General features: G+C 45.4%; 1 protein-coding gene across 1 annotated transcript in view; it reads left to right on the forward strand.

The window, feature by feature from the left end:
• Positions 1-411: 411 nt before the first annotated feature.
• Positions 412-26,503, forward strand: part of Ddx58 (DExD/H-box helicase 58) — a 44,590-nt gene continuing 18,498 nt past the window's right edge. The window contains exons 1-12 of the mRNA XM_032905057.1: positions 412-617; positions 7,443-7,577; positions 12,801-12,982; positions 13,886-14,033; positions 14,146-14,155; positions 15,340-15,452; positions 17,218-17,325; positions 17,699-17,852; positions 19,116-19,374; positions 21,323-21,485; positions 22,927-23,031; positions 25,626-25,783. Of these exons, the coding sequence (XP_032760948.1) occupies positions 512-617; positions 7,443-7,577; positions 12,801-12,982; positions 13,886-14,033; positions 14,146-14,155; positions 15,340-15,452; positions 17,218-17,325; positions 17,699-17,852; positions 19,116-19,374; positions 21,323-21,485; positions 22,927-23,031; positions 25,626-25,783 (1,641 nt within the window). The 5' untranslated portion in view covers positions 412-511. The remainder of the gene's footprint in view (positions 618-7,442; positions 7,578-12,800; positions 12,983-13,885; positions 14,034-14,145; positions 14,156-15,339; positions 15,453-17,217; positions 17,326-17,698; positions 17,853-19,115; positions 19,375-21,322; positions 21,486-22,926; positions 23,032-25,625; positions 25,784-26,503) is intronic.

Genomic DNA, 26,503 nt, shown 5'->3' on the forward strand with positions numbered 1-26,503 from the left:
GATATTGGTGCGACGACGATGGCACCGCCAGATCTTTAGTCCCAGCACTTGGGAGGCTGAAGCAGGTGGGATTGGAGCTCTGTGGTTTGAGGCAGCCAGTCTATAGATGGAGTTCCAGGACAGTCAAGGCTACATAGAGAAGCCCTTCCCGGGAGGGGAAAAAAAGTTAAAGATTACTGTACGACCCAGCTGATCCGCGGAAGAGGTAACGGGTGATTCTGTTTGAATTGTGCACTTCAATTGTGCTCACCTTACACCACGCGAAAAGCTGCGCCCAAACTTCAAGGCAGTTCCCAAGGTACCTTTAGGTCCCGCCGGATCAGTGGCTCTCTAGGATCAGAAACGAAACTGGATCCCCGCCCCCCAGCGCCCCGAGGCAGTTTCGGTTTCCTAGCGCCGTCTGTCCGCTGGTGCTGCTTCAGCTGTTGGACTCTCTGGAAAGTCCTCACCGCGTTCATCCCGGGCGGATTTGGGGGAGCCAGGGCGCTCGTAGATCGCGGGGAGCCACAGAATGACCGCAGAGCAGCGGCAGAATCTGCAAGCATTCAGAGACTATATCAAGAAGATTCTGGACCCCACCTACATCCTCAGCTATATGAGTTCCTGGCTCCGGGATGGTGAGTGGTCCCCCACTGGGGCTCTCAGGCTCTCCACCTTAGGGAGGGGAAACGCTCAGATCAAAAACACCTGGAGGCCCTGTCCACCCCTCCACCCCACCCCGCGCGCCCCTCCCCCGCTTTCTTTAAGCCAATTTGGGTAACTATCCTAGAAATGTATGTGAGACTCCCGGGCCATTTTAAGAGTAGACAGCATCCTGACTTGATTGATAGTCAGGAACAAAGTTCCTGCAAGGTACCACTCTTATTTATTTTCAAAGCTGAGGAAATAGTCTGTTTCTCTTATTTACACCTAGACTGCTGTGTGCCTTCCGTAGTCCTGTCAGGAGAGATTGAGAAATAAGAATGCGCCGGTCCCTCCTTAGACTCCTGTACAGAGCAAAGAGCTTTGGGCCAGGGCCAAAGGTGGAGGTGAGGGCCACATGAAGCAAGAGGACTGACACGCACACAATTCTGTCAAAAGACGTTGCTGACAGGAAGTCCGTGGAGGAAAACTTTCCCCAGACTCCGCGTGTTTAGAGTTTAACACAGCCGTTCACCTCTAGCTTTGGGGACTTGATTAGTGGATAATAGACTCTTTGTTAAGTTGCACTGGGTGCTTCTATCTGAATGAACACACTTCCCCAACTCCGACCCCACCCCAAGGGAGGGGATGTTTGAGGGGTGAGAGAGGACATTTGGCAGCTGCTTTTTTTTTTTTTGGCAGCTGCTTTTTATTTTGCAAGTTAAAGCCTAGATGTTTCTTTTTGCAAGTTAAAGCCTAGATAGACGTCTTTACTGGTGTTGGACCCTAGTGGAAACTGCAGGTTATTTCTGACGCCCTTTTGTTCCTAACAGGCTATACAGTGAGTAAAAGAACACTACCCAGGGGTCCCAGCGCCCCCTTGTGCTAGAGAGAAGCAGAAAAAACACTAATAACTGGAGAGGGCTTGAAGAGAGGAAACCGACCCAAAGCATCCCTTAGCACCAGGGTCACTTGCCTTCCTGTCCTTCAATCTTACTTATCTTCCGCCTCTTTACCTGTCCCTCTCTGGATGGTTTCCCTCCCTCCTGGAAATGGTACCCTGTTCTGCTTTCTTACAACGTGCGTTCCATTACACTCTCCCCCTCCCCCATGTAAGGTATCATCCTTCCCTCTCAGGGTGCTGGTTTTAGTCTCATGAATTTTAGGGCTTGTTTGTTTAGTTCTGTGAAGATGTAAATATTGAGATTTTTAAATTGTGGATTATATTGAATTTATAGATTTTTCTTGGCACTAGAGCGCTTTGCTTTGTATTAATTTTACCCATCTTGGGAGATCTTTCCATCTTCTAGTGTCTTCAAGAAATTGCCTCCCCCCCACCCCCCCATTGTCTTTGAAGTTTGCATTGTAGTGATCTTCCACCACTTTGGTTAGGGTTTGTTGTTAATGGTTTGTGTGAATAGAACGCCCTGCTTCCCCCAAGTCTTTCTCAGCCAGGCCAGGTTGTTATTGGTATGTAATAAGCGACTACTGGTTTCTGTACGTTTACTCTGAACCCTGCCTCTTTGTTGAAATTTTTTATGAGGGCTAAGAGTTCGTGGTAGAGTCTTTGGGGGTCTTTATAGGATTACACAGGGATGATTTGACTTATTCCTTCCCTAGTTTTCTCACTCTTATCTATGTCTCTTGTCTTATTGGTCTGAGTCTTGAAGCGCTTTTTTGACTAGAGCGGGAATGACAGGCACACTTGTCTGATTCCAGACTTTAGAGGAAACGCTCTCAGTTTCTCGTACAATGTTGCCTGTAGGTTTGCCGCTGTCTAGGCGAAAACAAACAAACAAATCATAAGGAATTGTAAAAGACCAAATAGCCAAGGCCACCATTGACAGAAAGGACGGTGCACCCCAGTCAGATTGGCGACCTATGAAGGAAACAAACAGCCACTATTTACAAGGATATGGAGGGACACTGCCGTTGAGGATAAACTGTGTAGCTGTTATGGAAATCACCACGGAGGTTCCTAAAACCAACCTGCAAACAGCATTACCATCTAACACAGCCATGCGCTGCTCTTGGACCTAGTCTCAAGGAACTCAGACTCCAACATACTGTGCACACTTACACACTAATGTTTATTTCTTATTCATGTTATCGAAAGCACAGTAAAGCACCACAGAGACGGCTCCATGGCTTCATGGAGGGCTTTGGGTTTTTTTGGGGGGGAGGGGTTAGTTTTTCTTTTTTTTTTTTTTTTTTTTTTTGGTTTTTTTTTTCGGAGCTGGGGACCGAACCCAGGGCCTTGCGCTTCCTAGGTAAGCGCTTTACCACTGAGCCAAATCCCCAGCCCCTGGGGTTAGTTTTTCGAGACAGGGTTTCTCTGTACGGCCTTGGCTGTCCTGGAATTGATTCTGTAGACCTCGAATAAAGGCATGCACACTACCTCCTGACCAGGGGGAAGGTTTTTTATTGTGATATGATGGTAGCAGAGGTGTCTGGAAGAGTCCAGAACAGAGGGACACAGAAGCAGACTGGCCACGGGAGCAGAGACTATAGCAAGCAGAAATAAGAAAATAGGATCATGGTTGGGGATTTAGCTTAGTGGTAGAGCGCTTGCCTAGCAAGCACAAGACCCTGGGTTCGGTCCCCAGCTCTGAAAAAAAAAAAAAAAAAAAAAAAAAAAAAGAAAAGAAAAATAGGATCATGGATGGTGGGGGTAGCCTTGGGGAGGAGACACAGGATAATCCGCAGAAACTAGGAAACAGAGCCAGTCTAAATGTCCATCAATGGATGAATGTATAAAACTTATCGGGGCTGGGGATTTAGCTCAGTGGTAGAGCGCTTACCTAGGAAGCACAAGGCCCTGGGTTGTCCCCAGCTCCGAAAAAAAAAAAAAAAAAAAAAAAAAAAAAAAAAAAAAAACTTATTAAAACTGAGCTGGGAGGTGGTGGCACATGCTTTTAATCGTAGCACTGGAGAGGCAGAGGCGGGCAGATCTCTGAGTTCGAGGCCAGCCTGCTCTACAAAGAGAGTTAATTACAGGACAGCCGCGAAGAAACAAAGCAAAAACACTTCATAAAACGGAATTCGGGCTAACCTTAAATCTGTGCTACTGAGCCATGGTCACTCAAAATGGCTCCAGAATAAACTCTCTTGTTCTCTTTAGGATGAAAGCTATTGGTTTCTGTTGGTGTTTTTCTGCCTTGAAAGTGTGCCTTGTCTTTCCCCTCTTTTGGTAAGGTTTGCTGTTGTTTGTTTGTGGCTGTTGTGACTAGGAATGAACGTCCTTTTGTGATTGCTTTCTTGCCAAGTTTGCTAACGGGCATGTTGGAAAGCCAATGGCTTGTAAGGTCATCGAGAAATTTTATTATATCCCTTCCTCTTTCCCTCCCTCCCTCCTGTTCTCCCTCCCTCCCTCCCTCCCTCCCTCCCTCCCTCCCTCCAGTTACAGACTAACCTAATTACTTCAGAGTAACGCTAGCTTTGTATAATGTGTTTGCTGATGTCCCTTCCCCTGCTATTCTATAGAACATGCTGACGAATATTTATGTTGGTTTTTCTTTAAAGGTTTGGGCAAATTCTGCAGTGAACCCATCGAATTCCAGGCTTTTATTTGTTGGGAGACTTTTTATTACTGTTTCAACCTCATTTCTTGTTGTAGATCTGTTTGTTTCTATCCTCTTGATTAAATTTTGATAGGTCATAGGTGTCTAGGAACCTGTCCATTTCCTCTAGTTTGTTTTAAGTGGAAGTTTTCAGAGCACTTCCTAATGACTCTGTGCGTTTTATATGGTTCTGTGGTGATCTCCCCCTTCTTTTCTTTCTAATTTTGTTATGCGGGTCTTTCCCTCTTTTTGTTACTTGAGCTAGGGATTTTTAACTAATAATTTGAATTTAAAAATAAATCAATAGAGAGCTGGGGAAAAGAATAATCAATGTGTGTGAAATTCCTCCCCTCAGAAGTGAGGTAGCAGAAAGCATAGCACGTTGTGTCTGCAGTTTTAAAATGCTATCCAGAGGCTAAGGATAATAATCCACAACTCTAAAGATGATTGTACTGGTCTCATTTTCTAGAAAGCGAAAGAGACATGTTTAGCAGCTTAAAGTAACTAGAAAACAGAAACTGAAAATATAAGGTGATTCAAGGAGCGCTGGTTGTGTCAAACTCCTCTTTAAAGATGAGTCCACAGGCAGAATCCGGGTCTTCCGGAGACCCTCTATGGTGGTTTGAAGAAGAATGGCCCCCATAGGTTCATATATTTGCATGGTTAGTAGCCTGGGAGAGATACTATTGGAAGGATTAGGAGGTGTGGTCTTGTTGGACAGAGTGTGTGACTGCGCATGCGCGTGCGCACGCATGCGCCCGTAGCCTTTGAAGTTTCAAAAGCCTGAGCCAGGCCTTGTGTCAGCTTTGTCTCTCTTTGTCTCTTGGCCCGCAGGCCAGGATGTAACTGCTGCTTAATGCCTTGTATGTTGCTAAGCTTCCCACCGTGGTGATCATGGACTAAGCCTCTGAAACTGTAAGCAAACCCTCAATGAAATGCTTTCTTTTATGAGAGTTGTCTTGGTCATGGTGTCTCTTTACAAGGGAGGAATCCCGATGGCTACCTAAGCTGGAAGAGGCAAAGAAAGCATTTTCCTCAGTCCTTGATGGAAGCATGGCCCTGCCAACACCTTGACTTGTACAGGCTTTAGAGCTGGGGGTGGGGGTGGGGAGTTTCTATTGCCTTAAGCTACTTCGTTTGTTTCAAAGTGTCACTGCGGCCCTGGGAAACTCATACAGACAACTTCAGGAAGAAAACAGTAACAGGCATTGCTTACTTGGATTGCCTGAGGGACTGCAAAGGTGCGTTTCTTCTTTGGAAAATGGTTTATCAGTTCTGTGCAATGGCAAAAAGTGAAGTTTCTACATGGCCTGGTGGTCTCACACCTATATGTGTACCTCAGAAAAGTGCATTTGCACAAAATTTGTGCTGTGGTGGTGGAAATGAGAGTGTCCCCCACAGGCTTGTAAATTTGAGTGTGTAGTCATCAGAGTGAAAGAACTGTTTTAAAGGATTAGGAAAATCATGGAATATGGCCTTGTTGGAGTAGGGATAATCTTGTTAGAGGAAGTGCGGCCATCACCGTCACCACAAAGCCAACATCAGGACCAGTGTGTCTCTCTCTCTGACTGCAGGTCAGACTGGAGCTCTCAGCTACCACTCCAGAGTCATGCATGACATTATGGTCCTTACCATGACGATAAAGAACATATCCTCTGAGGATAACCCCTCCCCCCCAATGAAATGCTTTCTTTTATAAGGGTTGCCATGGTCACGGCAAACAAATAGTGACTAGGAGAAGCACTCGTTGCATTTCTGTTCATATAGCCAAATGGCAGACACAGCCTCAAATGCCTCTTGACTGTTGGCATGGACATGGGCAGTGTGAAATAACCAGGCAATGGAATTTTGTTTGGCTTGTGTCATTCTTATAGTATAGCTTTTTTATTAAACAAAAGAATAATGGCGGGCTGGAGAGGTGGCTCAGTGGTTAAGAGCACTGACTGCTCTTCTAGAGGTCCTGAGTTCAATTCCCAGCAGCCACAAAGTGGCTTACAACCATCTATAATCAGGTCTGGTGCCCTCTTCTGGCCTGCAGGAGCATACACGCAGGCAGAAAGCTGTATGTTATATATATATATATATATATATATATATATATATATATATATATATACATAATAAATAAATAAATGTTTAAAAAAAAAGACCAACCCCTTTAAAAAAAATAAAGAATGATGCATGTGCGTGTATAAGATGAATGGGTTTTAAAACATGTGTTAAGAGGAAGAAGCCAGGTGCAAAGACCACATGCTACCAGGAACCGTTCACAGGACAGTCCAGGTGAGAGCAGGGGCTGCAGCTCCATGGTAGAGCACTTGCCTGCCGAGTCCTGAAACATCCTGATTAGTAAAAGCAGTGAAGTTGGCTGGTGGCCGTCTAGCATGAAGGGGAGAGGGAAAGAGGGATTGCTAAATGGGTAAACAGTTTCTCTTTCTTGCAGTTCAGTAGTAGTGGCAGATCCCAACTCGAAATTCCATTAAGCTTTCCACTTGAAAAGAGCAAGTTTGACTGTCATGAGATCCCTAAATGAGAGCTAAGGTTCTCCTCTCCCTCTCTTAGTTCTCCCAAATACCTTCCTTGAGTGTTCCGGGCCATGTCTCCTAATCTCTAAGAATGTGCTGAAAACACACTGGTAACTGGCCCCCTCCTTGGGAATTTACTCCATCTACCATGGAAACCCTGGATGTAAGAGGCTACAGGAGGACAGCAGGTTAATACCCCAGGCACGGAGTTAGCATGTACATTCAAAAAATGAATACCATTTTGAAAGTAGCAGTTGCTAGCATTTCCTGTCACCCAGTCTCACTGGTTTCTTTAGTTCCCTCTGCTTCCACTTTCCTGCTATGTTTCTTTTACTCTGTTGGCAGAAATCGGAATGAAAGACCACAAATGTACTTTACGTAATTCAATGTAATTCAAAGTGCTTGCTGCGTCCGCTATCCTCCTTACTGATGCCATGGGGCGTTCGTTCCCACACTCACCCTCTTACTCCAGCAGCTGCTTCAGGGTTTCGAAGGAGAGGAAGCCTTTCTCCTTCCATGTACACCCTCCACTGTGACTTCTGCTTACTGTGGGGAACTTGAGTGGAGGGTGGGAGTGTGAGTAGACGGATGAGTGGAGTCTGCTGCTTCTCCAAAGGTCCTCTGGTTCCGTGACTTGTTATGACTCCCAGCTCCCCCTGGGAAGGGCTGGTCTGCTCTATCTTCCTGTGACTGGTGCTTCTGCAGGCTGCTCACTTGTCCTTGCTTCTGTTCGCAGATGAGGTGCAGTGCATTCAGGCCGAGAAGAACAACAAGGGCCCAATAGAGGCCGCCTCACTGTTCCTCCGGTACCTGTTGGAGCTGCAGACAGAGGGCTGGTTCCGGGCCTTTTTGGATGCCCTGTACCATGCAGGTTGGTTCCTTCTTCTTCCTCCCAAGTCGGAGTACTTCACTCTGCTGTGTCAGAATGCTGAGAGGAGAAGAGCGATGCGTCCTGTGGCATCTGTGTGTGGCTCATGCCTCATCGTTTAAGGAAATGTAAAGACTGTTTGGAAGCAGATGAGAGAATGGTCTACACCGGGAACAGCCAGAGCAACCTACCGCGTTGTAACTAATAGGGGAGGTGGCAGTATTACTAGCACGCCAGTTTTACAGTGTTTATACAGTACTCCATTATCCTGCAGTGAAGCTTGTGACCTTGTCTATAAATGACAACCTGGCTGAATTGTAGACATGCATTATTTAAATTTGACAGCAGGAACTATAATAGTTATAAAGTTCCACGTGAGTCAAACTAAACACGTAGGTAAGGAAACTAATGCCATGTGACTATTTAGACAAAAACCAAAGGAGTGATACATTAAACAGTATATTCTGGTGAAGGGACAGAGGGGTGGGAAACAGAAGGTGTACACAGTCCTGGAATAGTCTAACTCTTTAGGGTTTTTGTTTGTCTGGTTTTTGTATTTATGAGACAGTGTCTCTCTGTGTAGACCAGGCTGTCCTTGAACTCTAAGATCTGCCTGCTTCTGCAGGTGCTGCTATTAAAGGCATTCAACAGCACCACAGCCTGGGAGATTCTAATTCTTAAAGGAAGAGCTGACTCACACTGGACTCTAACTGTGTTGTGTGTTCTTTGGTCTCTGAGGTCCATAGCATGTGGAGTCAGTCTTATGTAGCTGAATGACATCATAGACATGTCAACTTCCTCTTCTCTGTACGTGAGAAAAGGAAGGCCCGGGAGATGCTTTGTTGAGGTCACACTGCTACTTCACAGAAATGCTGGAGGTAGAACCTGGGTCTCCTGAGGCTGATTCTGTGTGGGGGTGAGTTGCTACACGGACATTGGAAGGGTGGAAGTTGAACATTAATTACCCTTCAACACCCAGTCAGTTAGTTACTACTTAGTGTTAAGGCCTGGGTAACTGTTATCTAGAAGGCCTGCCATTGTAAGGAAACTTCTTTACATGTTTCTGCTGTTACTAGGAAACCTTCTAATGCCAAGACTGAAGACATAGTCTCTTATGTTCTGTGCCCTTGGATAGAAGTCAGTAGAACTGTTTTGTGTAGTTACCCACAGTAAGCTGGGACCTGAACCAACCACCCAGCAGCACTTCCTGTACCTGTGTATAAGCTTTTGTGGTGTAAGCTGCCCATAGGATAGACTCCAATATAAGAGGGACAAACTAGATGGGATACGACTTCCATTTTGAGTAGTGGCCCAGTAAAGCTTACGTTCCCTAGACCTCCCTGGGAACTGACATCCTACCTGGCAGAAAGAGACATGTACGTGGGTAACTGACACCCTGGTTGGAAAGTTTAGACATGAATGTTAGACAAGACAAGTTCCATCCTGGTAGACAAGTTAAGACATGAATACTAGACAAGGCAAGTCCCCCGTCACAGTTGAATACCCCAGTCAATGGGAACAGGATAAAGTGTACATCAAAGACATATTCCTAAGGAAATCTCCTATCCCTGAATCCTGATTGGCTGAATAACTTGGCACAGGTGATTTGGAGTTGGGGCTTAAAAAACCCTGTAGGACCTTAACTCGGTGTCATGGTTCAGTTCCCAAATCTGGACCGTGGCCCTGGTTGACCAGTCCTGAGGCGTATGCTCAGTAAACTCTCCTTGTCTGACTGAGATGGGTCCCTGTGGTTTGTGAGACAGTTCCTGGACCCTACACTTAGGTGACTCCATTTCTTGCCTCTCTGTCACTCCAGCTTACTCACTGGTGAAGGAAGACAAGACTTTTCTTCAGAGTTACAAACAGTGAGCGAGGAAATGGGAAAACGTAGGCCCAGTGTATGTAAGGAACAGTAAAGAAAAGAAAGCCACCGGGCCCCTCTTGTTTGAAGTGGACTGTTTAACTGACAAAGAAAATCTGTCAGCTGGCTGTGGAGGAGCACACCTTTAGTCCCAGCTCCAGGGAGGCAGAGGCAGGCAGATCGCTGTGAGTCCCACCAGTCATGGCCGGCCTCTCCACTACAGGAAATAGAGCCATCGCATTCGTACACAGGTGTATTAAGTTAACACGATATTGTTAGAGCAAACACACTGCCTCTCTCGGGTACTGCTCTCCCTCGGGAAACCACCCATTGTCAGTGTGATAAAGCAGTTGTATAAAACACAAATGCTTTTTTTTTTTTAAATTAGGTGAAAGGGTTTAATGCCATTTATTATAAAACTCGGTTCTCTGCTATTTCCAGGATTAGTAGTTGACTTACTGTCTCTATTTCCTGCCTCATGGACCATCATTGTGACGTATCATCTAGCTTGCGTCTCAGTGATACATGCTTATCTTACCAGTTTATTTAGTGTTAAAGGCTGTGTGTGTGTGTGTGTGTGTGTGTGTGTGTGTGTGTGTGTGTGTGTGTGTGTGTCTGTGTCTGACAGTGCGCATGCGTTTGTGAGACCAGGCATTCCCCTGGAGCTGGACTTACTGGCAGTTGAGGCTCTGATGTGAGTGCTGGGATCTGACGCCAGTCCTCTGCAGGAACACCATACTTCACTTGCTAAGCCACCGCCTCAGCCCTTACCCAACGCTTCAAATGACCCAGCAGGGGATAAAGAGGAAAGTAAACCCTGCTTTTGCTTACTTCCCTCATCTCTTACTAGCCCCATCAGAGAAGCAGTTGTTTTCCTTGGGGACAGGGGGAAGGCTCTAACTAATCTGAGTATTACATTTAAGACCTTGTCTCCCAAGTAAAAATGGCACAGCTAACTTTCACTGTGAAGTTATATGAGGTTTACTAGGAAAAGTCTGCAGTTAAATTTTAATTTAAATGTCTGAATTTAAATGTTTAAATTTAATTTTAAAATGTCTGTCTTGGAGCATAAGTGGCGGAATACACTTCTCTTTGCAGATGGGGTGCTTTGTGTGCACAACCCTAAGAGTTTCATAAAGGAATGGTTCACACTAATTAATTCAGAAAAGGCTCAGCATATAAAATTTGTATCCTCAAAATAGGTTGCTAGTTTATGTATTAACGAATAATGCAAAAAGATTTTAATAAAGTGATTCCTTTTATAACAGCACTGAGAACTTTAAATAAAGTTAGGGATAAGCCCAGCTGAGCAGGGGAAAGACCTGTAACCTGAAAACCATAAACCACTTCTGAAAGGAACCTTAGGGACGCGGACATGAATGACACCTTACACTCCTGAGTTGGAAGCTGGACCCACCGCTTAGATGTAAATGTTTGCGTTGCTGAGTTGGCTCAGCCGTTAAGAACATTGCCAAACGGTGGTGGGAGGGCTGTTTATTAAGCAGGAATAGGAGATTTTACTCTGAAACTCATATGCAATCTCAATATACTCCACATGGCCAAAGTATTGAAAAGAAAAACACTTGGAAACCTTGGGGAACTTATACTTCCCGGTTTCAAAACATGTCACAGAGCTACAGTAATCAAAACAGTACGGGACAGTCATAAAGCCAGATAAATAGACCACTAGCCCAGAAGTAAACTCTGAGGGATGTGGCCAAAGGTTCTTCAACAGGAGTACCATGACCACCCAAAAGGGGGAAAACCAGCCTCTTCAATATGAAAACACATTGGGGTAAGTGGTTATACATACAGGAATGAGTTAGGCATTAGGCATAGCTGTGTGCTGTGGTTTAAATTTGAAATGTCCCCATCGCACTGATGTTTTGAGTGTTTGTTCTCCAGCTTGTGGAGTTTTAGGAGGCAGAGCCTAAAACTAGCTGCAGTAATAATACATGGATACGTTCCTGTGTACGTGCATGCTTGTGTGCACAGGTTTGAGGGTACTTCTGTGCAGCCCAGACGTTGACATAGGTGTCTTCCTCAGGAGCTTGCCACCTTATGTTTTGGGGAATGGATCTCTCTTTGGACCCAGAATTTACCCTTTTTTGCTAGACCCGCTGGGATTATAGGGTCGCGCTGCTATGCCTGCTTTTGCATGAGAGTTGGGGGGGTAGGAACTCAGGTCCTCAGGCCTGTGTGGTGAGCACTTTACCCACTAAGCTACCTTCCTGGTCCTGGTGCTACTTTGTTTGGTTTGGGTTTTGGGTATATAGGGGAGAAAACCATTGTCTTCTTAAGCTCCTGAATGAAGTAACTGTAGGTCTTAGAGGCCGGGAGCCTGGTGATTCTGTCCAAGAACACTAGAGTCAGGCGCTCTTGGGTTCTTTCAGGTGGAAGTCATTTTCCTTCTTCACTTGACTTAATCTTTTCTTGGAATGGCGTGAAGGGCAGGATGTAAGATTCTTATTTCCTCTTGTCTTCTTTACCGTTTCCAACTGAGAGGCTAAACAGGATGGGTTTGACTAAAAGTAAATCGAGGGGCCCAAGGAGATGGTTCTGCCATTCAGAGCACTGGCTGCTCTTGCAGAGGACCCAGGTTTGGTTCCCAGCACCCACATGGTGGCTCACAATCATCTGTAACTTCAGTTCCCGGAATCTGACTCTCGTCTGCTCTCCTAAGGCACCAGACACACTTGTGGTACACAGACGCACAGAAAATAAAATAAAAATAAATATTAAAAAAAAATAAATTGTGGGTTGATGTTAAAATGCATGGAGGGGCATTTTAAAGATTTTATTCTAAGGTCAAATACAAGGCTTCATATCTGCCCTTCGGACTTTACCCTGAAGGATAATGACTCTTAGGAGACCTAAACTGTTGGGTACCAAAAATGAATATTACTTCTATTTTTGAAAATCATGAATAGCTGTATTCGCTGACTTTAACTGCTGTGAGTTAATGCCTGAGGAAATAAAAGGCAGAAAAATGAGAGCCAAGTGGATCCGTGGCTTCCCCACCCATGTGTCATGAGGCAGGGCATCCTGGGGGGAGCATGTGTGGAAGAACGCGGCACTTTCTGGTGGCAAAGGGTGTGCCAGGGGCTACGGTTCTCAGTCGATCCTCTGTACGAACTCGGTGTGCTGCCACTGATGACGTCAGGACCCGCATGGTGTGGTCACCTCTAAAGGCTGCCACCAGCTGGCTCCCCAGACTGTCCATCGTCCAGTGACTGAGGCCGTGTTGGCAGATGGTTTTGAGTTCCCTTACCATGTATTCAAACAGAATTCCTGTGGTTTTGATGTGAAAGCGTTTTTATCTTGGGCTCGCTTTAAGAAATCCCCATTTTTTTCTTTCTTTCCAGGTTACTGTGGACTTTATGAAGCCATCGAAACTTGGGACTTTCAAAAACTTGAAAAGTTAGAGGAACACAGATTACTCTTAAGACGTTTAGAGCCGGAATTTAAGGCCACAGTTAGCCCGACAGATATCCTTTCTGAAATATCTGAATGTTTGATTAATCAGGAATGTGAAGAAATCAGACAGGTAAGCCAGTACCAGGTACTAAGTTTAAAGAAAAATGCTGACACATTGGGAATGCGCCGCTTCCTGTCGTGCTTTAGGCCCAAGGATAATCGAAACCCATAAAAGCTCTCATCTAGAAGACATAATGACTAGAATAGAATTTTTAAAGTGAATGGGGTAATTTTCTATGCTAGACTATTGGAAAATTGACCTATTTGCAGTTCAAGTTGCCCCCTTACCTTTTCTTTGAATAGTGTTTTATGCACATGCAAATCACGTCAAGCAGGGCAACAAATGAAAAGAAAAATATGCCAGGCTCTGGGATGTAGCTACGTTTATTACAGTCTCTCAGTCCCTTAACTAGTGTTCGGCAATCCATTTAGCTTCTCTAAGAAGCTAATGGAAGAAAAATGTACCTTATTAGCATGCTCTTAGGGTGAAACGAGACGGTGCGCACGAAGTGTATCTGCCAGTTTGATGCAGAGCAATATATACACCATGCATTTTAGTGATCATTAGAAATAAAAATCATAGAATACCTGCTTTGAAAAAACCAAACCAAACTGCTGCTGTGTTGTTAGGTGTTTCCAAATGGCTCTGTATGCTAAGATATCCTTAGGGTGAACGGTCCTCGTCTGGGTTAACTTTTTACCCCGGGATTGCCGGAGGCAATGGATGTAAGGATTCAGAAGATAACATTTGCCTTGACATAATGATAGCCCGTTATAAAGGACAAAGGTGAAGGGAAGAATAGCTTAAAAGCTAGTGCCAGGTAGGGGAAAATAAAAGATGCTAAGGCCTCCTCGACCAGAGCTCACAGTGATCTCTACCAAGTACTGCTTGAGTAGATGTGGTTTCTTTAGCAAAGCTTGCGAGAAGAAAGGCTGAGCTGACCAATCAGTGTGGTGCCTTTGTCTCCCCCAGATCTGCTTCACTAAAGGGAGGATGGCGGGTGCGGAGAAGATGGTCCAATGTCTTCTCAGATCCGATAAGGAGAACTGGCCAAAGGTTTTGCAGTTTGCTTTGGAGAAAGACAACAGCAAGTTTAGTGAACTGTGGCTCGTCGATAAAGGTGGGCTGCTCCGAGAAAGAGCTCTGAACCATGCTGGGCCCCCCAGTTCTCCCCGACTTTACTTTCCGTCAGAGACGCTGTTCACTGCACATACCTCAAGCTGTGGCCCGAGGACACAAGCGGTGGGAAGACACAAGCTGGGTCCTGGGAGGAAGGGAGCTACCAGTCATGGAATTAACCCACCCAGGTCGAAGAATTTGGGGAAGGAAGAATAAAGGCTTCCTGCCGAGATTTAAGTTATCGGAGCAATAGCTTAAGAGTTCTAGACCTAAAGGTTCGAACTGCGAGACTTATCTCCCTGTCAGAGTAGAGGCCGAGCGCTGGAGTGATAGCCGTTGACTGGTTCTCTTGTTCAGAAGCCATTGGGAACTGAACAGAGCAGGAGTAAACAGATTTGCTGTGATTAAGCCAACCCCAGTTGGCTTCCGGAAAGTCACTTCTTGCTTTAAACCAGACCTTGATAAATACCCGAGTCCTAGGTTCAGTTCTCACCTAGAACATCAATCATTCCAGAAACTGTCTATGTCGTTGGTCAGAGATGAAATCGTGAGTGTCCCTTTAGTGTGCTCAGGAGTGACTCTCCCGCGTCATTGTCCTGAGCTGCGGAGTGGGGAGGGACTCCGATTACGCACTGCTAATAGCTGCACGTTCTGCACTTGGAGTCTCGTAGTTCTAGGCGACACTGGAATTCAAACACCCAAGTGACCTTCAAACTCAAAATGATTCTTGCAGCTGTTTTAAGCCGACAAAGTGGGGCTGGTGAGATGGCTCCGCTCCTGTCACTGAGCCTGAAGAACCGAGTTCAATGTCTACGCCCTACACGATAGAGAGAACCAATCCCCAGACAGGGCCCTCCACCCTCCGCACACTCACTGTGTCATGTGTGACACACACAATAAACACATCCATTTCAAAAGTAAATAAAATGTTAAGAAACTGCAAAGCCGGGCTGGAGAGATGGCTCAGAGGTTAAGAGCACAGACGGTTCTCCCAGAGGCCCTGAGTTCAAATCCCAGCAACCACATGATGGCTCACAGCCATCTGTAATGAGATCTGATGCCCTCTTCTGGTGTGTCTGAGGACAGCTGTACTTATATAAATACGATAAATAAATAAATCTTAAAAAAAAAAAAAGAAAGAAAAAAAATGAAACTGCAAAGCCATGGTTATAAGAGCTCAACAGAAATTTCGCTGTTTGTTAGTGTTAGGCCTTTTCGGGGCTTCCTCAACCAAAACCGTAATCACATAGCGTTAAGATTCTAAGTTCTTATTTGTATTTGTTTGTTTGTCTTCACAAAGGTGTCAGGGTTGACTGTAAGGCTGTTGAGGATGACGGAACAGAAATGGCCAGCATACAGATTTTCATTCAGGAAGAACCGGAGTGTCAGAATCTCAGTCAGAATCCCGGCCCTCCTTCAGGTACCCAGCACCACTTGTTCTTGTCCATGATGGTGTTTCCCCAGCACTTTGAAGCCTTTGAAAAAAAAAATCCTTTTTAAGCATGATTGAGAAAAGAAAGAGAGTTTGTGAGGCGATAGAGACTCATAATCAGAATCCCGGTTCCCGTCTTCCATAGCCTCTGCTGCTTTTATAGCCTTCTACCCCGGAGTATGTGTGTCTTCATATATGGTGTTCCCAGAACTTCCGTGCCCATGGCATCCTAAAGCAGCTTTTCTCTCTGAAGAATACTTGTTTCTGAGCCACTTGTTCAGTCTCGTCTCAGGGTGCCAGGGCTGCCGTCCGAGAGCATGAGGTGACTGTGTGGCCGCTGTTTGCAGCCTCTGTGTGTGGGCTCACAGTAACTTCTCACACACAGGCTACTGTTCTGTTACCTGTGGTTGGACGAGGGCCCTAGTGCTCCTTGAAATACATCTTTATTATAAAGAGACCAGAGGGCTGGAGAGATGGCTCAGTGGTTAAAGGCACTGACTGCTCTTCTAGAGGTCCTGAGTTCAAATCCCAGCAACCACATGGTGGCTCACAACCATCTGTAATGGGATCTGATGCCTTCTTCTGGTGTCTGAAGACAGTGATAGTGTACTCACATACATAGCATTAATTAAAAAAAAAAAAAAAAAGAGAGACCAGAAAGTTGTAAGACATGCCCTAACAAAACATTTGTAAAAAATATATATCAGGAAGGAGATATATTAATGATGAATAGTGTTAAAAGATGTGATTTCTTAAAAACAGTATATATATGTGTACACACACACACACACACACACACACACACACACACACACACACATATATCTTACAAATGATGTCAGCAACTGAATGACACAGGTTTTCATCCTAGGGATACACAGTCGATTTAAATATTTCGGACACACAGTGATCCATACATGACTTTTATTTTTTTTTTTTTTTATTTTTTTTTTATTTTTTTTTTTTTGGTTCTTTTTTTCGGGGCTGGGGACCGAACCCAGGGCCTTGTGCTTCCTAGGCAAGCGCTTTACCACTGAGCTAAATCCCCAACCCAATACATGACTTTTAAACAAAGGCAATTTTCTTCACCTAGAAAGTCTTTCTTTACAGTGGGACGGTCAGACACTCAGTTGCTTTGAGAACCTGGTGCCAACAGCTGGTTTTCCGGCTGTTTTTGAAGATCTGTTCTTACTTTGTAACAAGTGGCTATGTTCTGAATTAGGCCATTCTTGCTTTCCTTTTTCTTAGTAATGTTTCCATGATTAAGAAAGAAGTCACGGGGCTGGAGAGATGGCTCAGCATTTAAGGGCACTGACTGATCTTCCAGAGGTCATGAGTTCAATTCCTAGCAACCACATGGTGGCTCATGAACATCTGTAATGGGATCTGATACCCTCTTCTGGTGTGTCTGAAGACAGCTACAGTGTACTCATACACATAAAATAAAATAAATAAATGAATCTTTAAAAAGGAAGGAAGGAAGAGAGAGAGAGAGAGAGAGAGAGAGAGAGAGAGAGAGAGAGAGAGAGAGAGAGAGAAGAGGAAGAATAATTCACTTTGGCCTTTCCCCTGCCTCCTTGCTGTTGATACTTTGTCATTGAGAGACTAGAGTGTCCTTCAAAGGGGAAAGTGGGACAATCAGTAAGAAGCAAGATCCCAAACCTCCTCAAATGGGGCATTGTTGCTAGGATCAGAACTCAGGTCCACTGAATGGCATGAACCCTTCAATAACTCTGTCCCTTCTGTATTACAGAAGCGTCTCCTAATAATTCACACAGCCCATTGAAACCAAGAAATTACCAACTGGAGCTTGCCCTGCCTGCCAAGAAAGGGAAAAATACAGTAATATGTGCTCCTACTGGTGAGTCAGTTGCTGTAACTCACAGAACCTTCTCTTTGCTTTTTCGTTTCCTTTTGGGTGCTGCAAAGCAAGGGGTTTTTCCGTATTTGTCATTGGGAGAGCTGTCCGGTCAGCAATCTCTCTGTGTTTCTCAAGGAAGCCGGAGGGAGATGAGTGCCCTCTTTTAGTTTGCTTTTGGTCCTTGCTCCTTGAACGCATGTTACTTAGGAAGAAGGTGGCGTTTTTAAGCCATGGTTTAAAGTGTCACTGTCTGTGCAGAGGAAGGATTTGTTTATTTGTATCCCAGTGGTGATACAGAAGCCAAAAATAATTACCATCCTGGAAAAACAGCTAACACCGCTTATCTCTTTCTTTTTCCTTCCCTTACTAAAAGGTTGTGGAAAAACCTTTGTGTCGCTTCTCATATGCGAACATCATCTTAAAAACTTCCCGCACGGACAGAAAGGGAAAGTGGTCTTTTTTGCTAACCAAATCCCTGTGTATGAACAGCAGGCCACTGTGTTCTCACGATATTTCGAAAGATTTGGGTACGTACCACCATCAGTCCAACCTCTTTCGTCTTTTGTTTTTATTTTAAATTTCTAGCCTCTTTGTCTGGTTTTAGGGGTTTTGTTGTAGGGTATCACGTAGCCGGGGCTATCCTCCAACTCACTCTGTAGCTGAGGTTGGCCTAGACGAGATGGTCCTTTTGCTTCTACCTTCCAGCGCACTTGGCAAGCCTCACTGTTCTGTGTTATGATTAAAAGAAAATCACCCGGGGGTTGGGGAAAATAAAAAAAAAAAAAAAAAAAAGAAAATCACCCCAGACTTAACTTTTAAAAGTAGTTCCTTTGTGGAATAATGTTCTTTGTTTAACTTTACCAGAAATGCTAAGCCCTCATGGATTGCTCTGACCATTAATAACTTGGTGGCCAAATTTAACATTTAGGTGATACACTGGTCTTTTTTTTTTTTTTTTTTGATTTTTATCTTTCTTTTATTGATGAGTATTGCAGAAAACATCACAGTTCCTTGTCATTTATAGAATTATTGTGAATATCATCATTATGTCTGGTAGGAAACACACTACAGTGATTTTACCCTTTGAGAAGCAAACCTGTTGTTAGATTTTCCGTATAATTTCTCTGCACCCTCTGCTCCTCCCCCATCTCTGATCCCTTTGGTTTGCTTGGATACACAAGCGAGGTCATTTCTGTAGCTTGTGTTCAGGTTTTTTTTTAGTACCTTCCTTTACCTCCGTCTTCCAGAAGACAAATGCAACAGAAGTCAATCAACTTCACCCTGCGGTTGCCCTTACTTGTATCTATAAACTCATCTCAGATCATCAATGGCTTTCTTTTCTTTTCTTTCTTTTTCCTTCCATTTTTATTAAATTGGGTATTTCTTATTTACATTTCAAATGTTATTCCCTTTCCCGGTTTCCTGTCCATCAGCCCCCTAACCTCTCCCTCTCCCCTTCTATAAGGGTGTTCCCCTCCCCATCCACCCCCCCCCACGCTGGTCATTTTTAATGATTTTATACTTGATTGGCTATTACTCTTTTAAAAATCATTTATCTTCTAATGACTTGGAACAATGTGATCATTGGAATACTGTGATCAGTTAGCTATAACCCCTTGCATTTCCTGGTCCCTGGCTTTGCATCAGGTCTGTGAGAAAGCCCAAGTGCTCCTCAGCTGTACTCTCTGGGGCTCGGGAGCGCTTCCTTAATTGCTGCTGTGACCTAGACTTCCACTCTGTCTCTCTGTTCACAACATGGTTGGTGATAAGGGATTTGTGTCACTCCCCAGGTACAGTGTCGCCGGCATTTCGGGGGCTACAGCTGATAATATCTCAGTGCAGCACACCATTGAAAGCAATGACATCATCATCCTGACACCCCAGATTCTTGTGAACAGTCTCAACAATGGAACCATCCCCTCGCTGGCTGTCTTCTCGCTGATGATATTCGACGAGTGTCATAACACCAGCAAACACCACCCGTACAACCAGATCATGTTCAGATACCTAGACCACAAACTCGGAGGGTCAGCGGACCCGCTGCCTCAGGTATTTCCAGTCAGGTGACCTCTAAGAAGAGCCGCAGTCTTCCAGCGTTCCACTTAGCTGCTCTTCTGAGGGAACATCTGAGCTTGCCCTCCTCGGGGTTTCAGTCCGTCAGTTACAACTCAGTGTTCAATGTCGGTTCATTCACTTGATAAGCAGTTGTCCCTTGGTGTCCAGGGTGAATGCCCTTCACAGAGAACAAAATCCAGGCTGCTTAAGTCTCTTGTATGAGATGACATTGCATTTATATGTAATCTACACACTTCCTTCCTGTATACTTTATTTATTTATTTATTTATTTATTTATTTTGGTTCTTTTTTTCGGAGCTGGGGACCAAACCCAGGGCCTTTGCGCTTCCTAGGCAAGCGCTCTACCACTGAGCTAAATCCCCAACCCCCCTGTATACTTTAAATCATCTCCAGATTACTAGTATTGTTGAGTCTGATGTAAATTTTTTTTTTTTTTTTTCTTTTTTTTTTTTTTTTTTTTTTTTTTTGAGCTGGGGACTGAACCCAGGGCCTTGTGCTTGCTAGGCAAGCGCTCTACCACTGAGCTAAATCCCAACCCGTAAATTTTTTTACAAATAGTTCTTGTACTGTATTATTTAGGGAATAAAGGTGGGGGAAATCATACATGTTCAGTACTTGTGAGGTTTTTGAAAATATTTTGGATCCATGGTTGTGTGAAGTCACAGATATATAACCTCGGGATTTGGAGGGCCAACTGTATAAACCATGGGCTTCCATGGACCTTGTGCATTGTTTAGGCTCTGGGACACCAATATAGAAGATATGGTCCTGGCGCTTGTACAGTATGATGCCAGGGACATCATAGTCACTGTTTATCATGAGGTACGCTGCAGAGACAGGTCAAGGGTGTTGTCAGAACATAAGGGATAGTAAGGCAAGACCTCATAGGGATGAAGGGAACTTACAGGGATTTGCTTGGTAGATGGCTTATGGTTTCCAGTGAGAGGGTACTGTGTGTCCAGGGGCTCGGAGGAATGGATGGACCCGACATGTCCCAGAACCTTAAAACTCTACAGTATCACATGAGCGTAGGGTGAGGTGAGGAACAATACTCAAGCTGTTTGTTATGACAGATGGCCCGGAGACATCAGGACGGCAGATCGTCAGTGCACAAGTCGATGGCTTAGCACAGGAAACGTGTGGCACCCATCTGATGTCCTATGAAGAGAGTCACTTTAGAGGGTCTTTCTTGCATGGGACAGAAGGGAAGGAAGTCTTTTGTATAAATTCTCCCTTCTGTCAATCACAGGAGAAGCAGGAGCTTGGCTGAAAGTCAATGATGTAGAAGTGGAGCTGTATATAACGGGGCTGGAGAGGATGAAGAGGATTTGATGCCGGGGTAGAGAATGGATAGATGCAATAAAGAATGGCGATGTTATGTCTCTCGGGGGCCCAAAAAGCTGTAAATCATGAATTGTATGCAGTTCTTTTGCTCCAACAATTACCTGTTTAGGAAGTGCAGGTTAAAGGACATTTAGCTATAGGACCTACAGTATGGTGTCCTCAAGTATTGTTGAGAGTAAATAGATTTCTTACTGGCGAGCTAATTATTCAGGTGCGTGATTACCAAAGGACGTCGTCTTACTGACTCTACACAGCTCTCTTTGTAACAGCCATTTTCCAACCTCACCGATTGTTGAAGGTATTTTTCCAGGCACAGAAAATGCATGAGATATGGATGTGACTGGAATGGACACGCCATTCTTTTTCGTTCCCGTTGAGATGTTTTCCCCCCTTAGTAAGATCCATGGGGATAAAGAAAGGAGTAGCCCTGCCTGGAAAGATTCCCTCTTGGTCCTTATGCCGATCGGGATCTGATGACAAGTTTTATCGAGATCTTCAGCTTGGGGGGTGGGGGTGGCTTTGTGCTCACAAACTTCCTGGAGAAGTGGGAGAGCCAGTGTTGACCTGCTCCTTACAGGTCATTGGGCTGACGGCCTCTGTCGGTGTTGGAGATGCTAAAACCGTGGAGGAAGCCATGCTGCACATCTGCAAACTCTGTGCTGCCCTCGATGCCTCAGTGATTGCCACAGTCAGAGACAATGTGGAAGAACTGGAGCAGGTCGTTTATAAGCCTCAGAAAAGTAAGTGGGGTTCAGCAGCACACCCCTTGGGAGTTTGTAACCCTCTGTTCCCCCTGCTTCAGAGACGGCGGGTGAAGTTGGATGCTGCATGTGTTTGGTAAAAGCATTTTTAACCACAGACTTCAGAAACAGTCACATTTCCTGTCTTTCTCCCCAGTCAACCTCTTCTCCCTAGTGACGCATGAGTCTCAAAGGTAACCTGAAAAGGGACAAACATCCCTGCTCTTTGTCTCTAAAGCCCGTCCACAGGCTCCCGCCGCAGAGTAAAGGAAGCAGTGAGGAGAGTCAAGCACTTGGATAGCTTGAATAGCTAGTGGCTGTGCCAGGCCTCTGTGCTCCCCGGCCCTAGGCCGGTGCTGTGGGGTCATCTTGTTCTTGTGTGATCTGATCATTGCTGTTGGAACGATCCAGATCACAGTAGTTCTCATCAGAAGACCAGAACGTGTTTTAAAAACGAGCTCCCCCAGCAGATGGTTGTTACTTATTAACTACCCGTGTAAGCAGGGAGGTACAGTCATTACACATGGCTGTATCTTGGCCTGAGCACTCGCTCGCTCGCTCGCTCGCTCGCTCTGTGAGTCAAAGGCAGGGTGGGCACAGGGGAACAGAGGGGCACAGCCCTGGTTCTTTCCGAGAGTCCCCCGTGGAGAGTGAGAAGAAGGTGCCTCCCCACCCATGCCAGCCCCTTAGCAACACTCAAGGATTTCTCTATAATTTCAGCCCTTGGAGCTTCATCGACTTCAAAGTCATTTTGTGTTTTGCCTTCTCCGGCTCTGCAAACCTCCATGTGCTATCCCGAGGGTGTGTCCCAGCTCTGCTTTGTGCACAGCTGCTCCTGTGCCGCCTTCCTCCTTCCCACGTTCTTTACAGCAGCTTCCCCAGAGAGACTGAGGTGTCCTCCCCTAGCTCAGTGACGCCTTGCCTGCACCTGCTTCGCAGACCTCCGAAGGGCGGGTTTCACCTTTGTTTCCTTGAAGAACCAGCCTTCTGTGAAGCAGGGGTAGTTCCTGTCAACTCCATGTCACCGAAACATGACATGTGACAAGCCGTTCCTTTTCTGCTCAAAGCACACAAATATGAATGCTAACATCAATGTGGGGAGCTCTTGGAGGACTCGGAGGAAAATAGGGATTCAGGAAAACGTGGCTGGGGTGTGGTATTTGCAGAAACCAGAAGGCTGTCACACCTGTCAGAGTAGAGGCACCAGGAAAGCTCGACTGAGAAGCTGGCTTAGACTAGACCTGGAGAGACGTTAGACTCAGAGCAGTGGTCAACGGGGAGGCAGTTTCAAGGCTTTTGACCGCCTGCTGTGATTTGGGCCACTCACCAGTGAGCTTGGAGCTTGTGACTTTAGAGGACTTCACCAGGACCGAGCCGGGTTTGGAAATAACTGCATCTGACCTGGGTTTCCTTCAGAGTACTTACACTGCTTTGACCCTAGTTTCCAGGAAAGTGGAATCACGGGCTTCAAACACGTTCAAATGCATTATATCTCAGCTGATGAAGGAGACAGAGAGGCTGGCAAAGAACGTCTCTGAGGAACTTGGTAAGCCTGTGCTAAGTCGTGGAGAGAAAAATCTCATTTTTCTGTGTCCCTTCCATTTAGAGATGTCCATATATTGCCCATTAGTGTCTTTAGTTCAGTGGTGGGATTATACACGAGGTGGACTGATTTCTCATTCATTCACACACACTTCTCTCTCTGCTTCTTCTTTATCTCTTCATGCTTTTTTGCAGTCCTTTTTTCTCTAGTCCTTTTTCAAAAGATTTATTTTTCTTTGTATACACGTTTTTGTCTGCATGTATGTGTGTGTATGACATGTATCAGATCCCCTGGAACTGGAGTTGCAGACCGTTGTGAACTGCCACATCTGCTGGGAATTGAACCCGTGTCCTCTGGAAGGGTAGCTGGGTCTCTGGACCACTGAGCAGCCCCCATTTCTCTACTTGTTTTTAAGATGAGGTGTCTTCCTGTGTCCCTGGCTGGCCTGAAACTTGCTATGCAGACAGGTCTGGTTTTGTACTTGCAGGAGTCCTCTTGCTTCAGCCTTCTGAGCCCCAGGGTCGCTGGCGTGCGCCGCCAAACCTGGCTCAGACTTAGACTTTCTTAATCCCAGGTTACTTAGGAACCTTATAAGAGTTCTTTAATCCTCTCCTGCCTTTTCTCTTTTTAAATACAAAACACATCCATCTGGACATACATACCTGAAAAATACTGTCTTTAAATCATCTAAATTCACTTTCTTTTTCTTCTTCTTCTCCCTCTTGAGACAGACTCTCTGTCTTCAGTGCAGGCTGCCTCCTCCTCTTCCCAAGATGTGCGTCCTCACTGGGCTGCCATTAGAGCACCATTCATCCCTTCCAAGAGCAGTGCCCCCAGTGGCCTAACACCCTCTCACTGTCCTCACCACCTCACCACACTGCGGACCAGCCTTCTGCCTCGTGAGCATCCCGAAGACACTTAAACAGTGGCTAAGGCACTGCGCTGGGGGAGGAGTTTGGATAACGAATCCACTAAGGGCCCTAAAGTAGTAGGGTAGTGCGCATGCTCTCTCCTTTAGAGCTTTGGAAACTCTGTAAGGTATACGTAAAGAGACAGCTAGGCGGACTACCTAGGAACAAGATGACACTGTCTGACTAAAGTGGTGGATGGACAGTCAGACAGGCATAGAGTTATATGACTTACTTTCTGTTGTTGTTTTGTTGGGTTTGTTTGTGAGACGGTCTCTCTGCGTAACCCTGGCTGCCCTGGAACTCTCTTTGTCCACCAGGCTGGCCTCAAACCCACAGAGATCCGCCTCTCTCTGCCTCCCGAGGCATCCGCACTTTAGAATAATCTCCCACCTCCTCACATTGAGTATCTGTCAGTAGCTGCCTCATTTCTTCTGGAACTTGGAAAGTTTCTCATTGTGAGCTGGATTTGGTGGTACCATCTCTACTCTCTGCATCTGGGAGCCTGAGTCTGAGGTAGCCTAGGCTACTACGTTCGGAGCCGCTATCCGTGGGGTGGAGGCAGAGAAGAGCTCGCCACTGTTTCTTGTTGGTACCTATCCTGTGTTATGTTATTGAAAATGAGTGGGTGTGGGGAGCCATTTAATGCATAAATGCATTTCTTTTCTTTGAATTTTACCGCACCGTGCTTGTCTCAAGAAGCCCAGGACAGGAAACAATAGATCAGGCCTCTGGGGCTGTTTCCCCTTCGCCTTCTCACCCCTCCCCACACCAACATTCCCCTCAGAGTCTGAATCGCTGTGGATCCCACAGCTGAACCAAGCGGCTGAGGCTTGCCTTCCATGCAGATGCTTCCAGGATAAACATGTTTGAGCTCCGCCTTGTGGTCGGTGCTGTGAATGCCGCTGTGAGATGAGGTGTTCAGCCCTCATAGCAAAGTGGAGCATGCTGGGAAGGGTCCTGGTGCTCCCAGTTTTATATAACGGTCTCGGATAAAGCTCTTGAGGCTTGTTATTCTAATGGCATCTTCATTTTGAAAGGCAAAGTGCGCTTCTCCTCCTCCTCCTCGCCCCTCCCCCTCCTCTTCTTCATTCTCTATTATTTTATTTCTGAACTACTTTGCTGTTAGCCCCTTAAGCCTGTAGACCTTAGACACCACAGAGCTAGGTTTGAATTCTTGCCTTACCCACACAATATGACCATTACGACATTGGGTAAATTACTTAGTTTTCCTTTTATAGAAGATTTATTTACTTAAAAAATTATGTGTATGTGCATGTGTGGGATGAGTGCTGTTCCCTCCAGGGGCCAGAAGAGGGCATTGAATAGCCCTGGATTTACAGGTGGTTGGAAGCTGCCCAATATGAGTGCGAGGAACTGAACTTGGGTCCTCTACAAGAGCCTAACTACTGAGCCATCACTCCAGCTCCTTACACAGTCTTTCTGAATCTGTTTCCTCCTTTTTAAATGAAATCTTGACCTCATGAAATTAGGAAAACTCAATGCAATTATGAACTTTGATTTTGGGTCATTTAGTAAATAGTTATTTTATACCCTCCACCCCACACATAGCTGAGGACTCAAGTCTACCTCAGGATAAACCTCTTCCTTATAATGAATCAGAAAGAAAATCAGACGGACCAGTGCTTGCAAACCTTTTATTTATTTATTTCTGTTCTTACCCTCTAGGAAAGTTCTTTCAAATTCAAAATCGAGAATTTGGCACCCAGAAATATGAGCAGTGGATTGTCGCCGTTCACAAAGCGTGCACGGTGTTTCAGATGCCTGACAAAGATGAAGAGAGCAGGATCTGCAAGGCGCTCTTTCTGTACACCTCCCACCTGCGGGTACGTGGCCGCTCTCCGGGACACATCTTCTCCACCGTGTCTCCTGGGCTCTACTGTGGCAGCCGAGAGAACATTTAGCCTCTCATCAAATCCAAGAGCTTAATGAGGAACCTTTCCAAGTCGTCACCGACCTCATTTGTTGACTGACATTTATCAGCGAGTCTCCACGACTGGGACGAAGGCTCAGAGGCTCAGAGCCTAGGCCATGCCTCCCTCAGCTTTCGATTGCTGACCTCTGTCTAATTGAGCTCAAGAAGTGGCTTCTATGGTCACATCCTGATGCTTGTGTGGTCTTAGCTTTATATAAAGCCACGTATTAGAACCCTGGGAGCTCTGGTGAACACAGAGGGAAGGAGGAACCGTAAGAGCCCTCAGCTCTATTTGCTATGCTCTGGGAACTATTTAAAGACTTACATGGTATGGACACTGTGGGTTTGTGGAATCTTAAGGTTTAAAGGACTCTCAGCATAGGTGGTAAGGCCACCATTATGAAAGGCCCATGTACACTCTAACTATGACTTGGAGTTTAAGGGGAAATGCCAAGGCTGACTTGCTTTTGTTACTGCTTCTCATGATATGCAGTTTCTCCACTCCCTAGGTGGAATTTTATAATCCGAAGTGAGTCTACTTTTAAATTTCTAGCTGAGTCAAAAATAGAAACCAGCTTTTGGTTCAGAGGGTTTTTTTGTTGTTGTTTTGTTTTGTTTTTGTTTTATTACA

Source organism: Rattus rattus, chromosome 1, assembly GCF_011064425.1.
Source record: "Rattus rattus isolate New Zealand chromosome 1, Rrattus_CSIRO_v1, whole genome shotgun sequence".
Taxonomy (NCBI): domain Eukaryota; kingdom Metazoa; phylum Chordata; class Mammalia; order Rodentia; family Muridae; genus Rattus; species Rattus rattus.